This window comes from Carassius auratus, chromosome 1 (assembly GCF_003368295.1).
Source record: "Carassius auratus strain Wakin chromosome 1, ASM336829v1, whole genome shotgun sequence".
Classification (NCBI taxonomy): domain Eukaryota; kingdom Metazoa; phylum Chordata; class Actinopteri; order Cypriniformes; family Cyprinidae; genus Carassius; species Carassius auratus.
Genome location: NC_039243.1, coordinates 4,788,842 through 4,791,341, shown reverse-complemented (window position 1 = coordinate 4,791,341; position 2,500 = coordinate 4,788,842). Strand labels below are relative to the sequence as shown.

Genomic DNA, 2,500 nt, shown 5'->3' with positions numbered 1-2,500 from the left:
AGAGCAGGAGGAGCCAGATGGTCCTCCAGAGACCAGCCAGGATGGAGATCCACGGTGGAGTCGACGGCGGGAGGAGCCATGGTGGAGAATGAACCGACGACACCAGGGGGCCGACAGGCGGAGACTGCACCGGTGGGTGAGGAGCCCAAGATGGAGCAGCGCAGCCACAGAGCCAAGGTGACGTTGAGGATCCGGAGGGCCTAGGTGGAGCAGAAGGCCCTGGCAACCAAGGCGGAGGTGGGGTCCTGGAAGACCGCTGTGGAGCCGGAGCGAACGAGGATGGAGGTGGAACCAGAGGGAAGGAGGAGCCTGACAGAGCCGGAGGGATGGAGTGACGAGGTGAAACCAGAGGAATCGAGTCCCGAGGCCGCAGATGGTCGACGACTGACCAAGATGAAGCCGGAGGGACGAGGGAGCCCGGTGGAGCAGGTGGGATGCCAGGCCACGGTGGAGACGAGGGAGCTAAGAGCCAAGGCGGAGCCGCTGGATCGAAGGACCGAGGAGGCTGGAGGCAGAGACAGGGCCTTAACACGCCAAGGCAGAGCTGGAGACTGGCAGTCCAGCGGCGAACAATCGCGCCCAGATGGCGCGGACTGAGGGTAAGCTGCAGGATTGACTGGAACCAGCAGAGATGAAGTCGATCAACGGGCTGGTCTAGGGGGAGGAGAGAGTGGAAGGATGGGAGGAAACACAGGAGGATCAGGACTGGACGGAACCAGCAGAAGTGGAGCAGGGGAACTGGCAGGTCTAGGAGGAGGTGGGAGAGGGAGGCGGGGAGGGAATACAGGAGACACAGGAAATTCAGAGCTGGGCAGAACCAGCGGAGAAGCAAAAAATTTAGAGCTGGACGGAACCAGCAGAGACACTGGAAATTCAGAGCTGGGCGGAACCAGCGGAGACACAGGAAACTCAGGGCTAGGCGGAGCCAGCGGAAATGGAGCATAGGAACTGACTGGAGGAGGTAGGAGTGGGAGACTGAGAGGGTATACAGGGGGATCAGGACTGGACGGAACCAGCGGAAAAACAGGGGATTCAGGAATTACCTCCATAGACCAGTCCATTAGATCCATAAGTTGCTCCATATTTCCCGAAACCGAATACAGCTTACCCTCAGTCGCAGAAGTGTGGACAGGGCATTCCTCCACGCCCTCGATCTCCACTGAGACTTCCACGATGCACGGTGTTGCCGGATCAGACACCTGGTCAGTCGCGCTCTCGAGGTCCTGCTCCCTGTCCGTGAATGGCTTGGGCTCTGCGGCTGCGGTGGGCTCTGGCTCCGTGCGGCTTGATGGTGACTGGCTGGTCTCTGGGTCAGGAGTGGGGCTGGAGATATCCTCTTCGGCGGTGCTGATGGTCCATGAAGATCCATTTTTCTCCAGCACCCACTCCACAAAAGCGGCAAACTCCTCTCGGGGACTGTTCGCTGGTAGGCGTGCCTTACACTACTAGCTCAGGCCAGTGTAGAAGAAGCTGGAGAGCGAGCGGTTGGGGAAGTGGGTAAGGCACGCAAGATCTAGAAAGTCCCTGGTATGGTCCTCCAGCGAACGGTCCAGTTGCTCCAGGCAAAGGAGACGGACTGCTGGGATGGCCATTCAGGGAGAGGGAGGAAAACAAAAATAAAAGAAAGAAAAAACGCTGCTAAATTAACTACACTGTTGGGGTCCATGATTCTGTTACAAATGAGGTAGTGCTAAATGAAAGACAAAGTGCTAGAGGAGGATAGTGATCAAAATGAGGAGTTTACTGGCTGACGAAAGGGGACTAACAGACAATATACTATATTACATTCAGCATTAACATAGGCATTCACATTCAGATGCACATTCACAGACATTGACATATTCAGTGTTAAAACAATCACGGACCCGGGAGAACTAAACAGACAGGGTATTTAAGCACACAGAAGGTAATGAGGGAACTGGAGACAGGTTCAGTTAATCAAAACAAGGAGGAAGGTGACCAAATAAGGGAACAGAAAGTTCATAAACGTAACAGTACAGAAAATACTGCAGTAAACATATCACGCGGAATCCATCCTTGATCACAGGTGTCCTCCGTGGCCTGAATGAGGAGCAGTGTTTGGAATAACGCCGTTTAAAAGAACGGCGTTAGGTAACAACGTAATTTTTTCAGTAACGGAGTAATCTAACTAATTACTTTTCCCATCGTTATAACGCCGTTAACATTACTGGACGTTAAATGCGGTGCGTTACTAATCCAAACGCACCCCTGGCTCACACAGCGAGTGAGTAGGTGTGTTAATAACGAGATAAGTGATTATTAGGGCTGCACGATTAATCGCATGCGATTGTCATGCGTGTCTTTGTCAGTAAAGCCGGTTCTGTGATTAGCAGTAAATGTCCACCACCTGGTTTCAAATGGAGCGGCACTTCCCAGCTAGAATTTTCTTTGTTCTAAAATGTTCTAAGAACATTCCCATGGATTGTTCTAACAATGTTTTTAGCGGGTAGTTTTATTTTTGTTCCCAGAACGTTCTCTC

General features: G+C 52.9%; 2 protein-coding genes across 3 annotated transcripts in view; both read right to left on the bottom strand.

The window, feature by feature from the left end:
- Positions 1-1,592, bottom strand: part of LOC113108681 (microfibril-associated glycoprotein 4-like) — a 15,397-nt gene extending 13,805 nt beyond the window's left edge. Inside the window, exons 1-2 of the mRNA XM_026271960.1 lie at positions 1,457-1,592; positions 1,200-1,423 (exon numbers count right to left, since the gene is read on the bottom strand). Coding sequence (XP_026127745.1) covers positions 1,200-1,423; positions 1,457-1,592 — 360 coding nt within the window. The remainder of the gene's footprint in view (positions 1-1,199; positions 1,424-1,456) is intronic.
- The window catches only part of LOC113039050 (zinc finger protein 501-like), an 847,435-nt gene that overhangs the window by 306,143 nt on the left and 538,792 nt on the right, over positions 1-2,500 (bottom strand). The gene's annotated exons all lie outside the window — the stretch shown is intronic.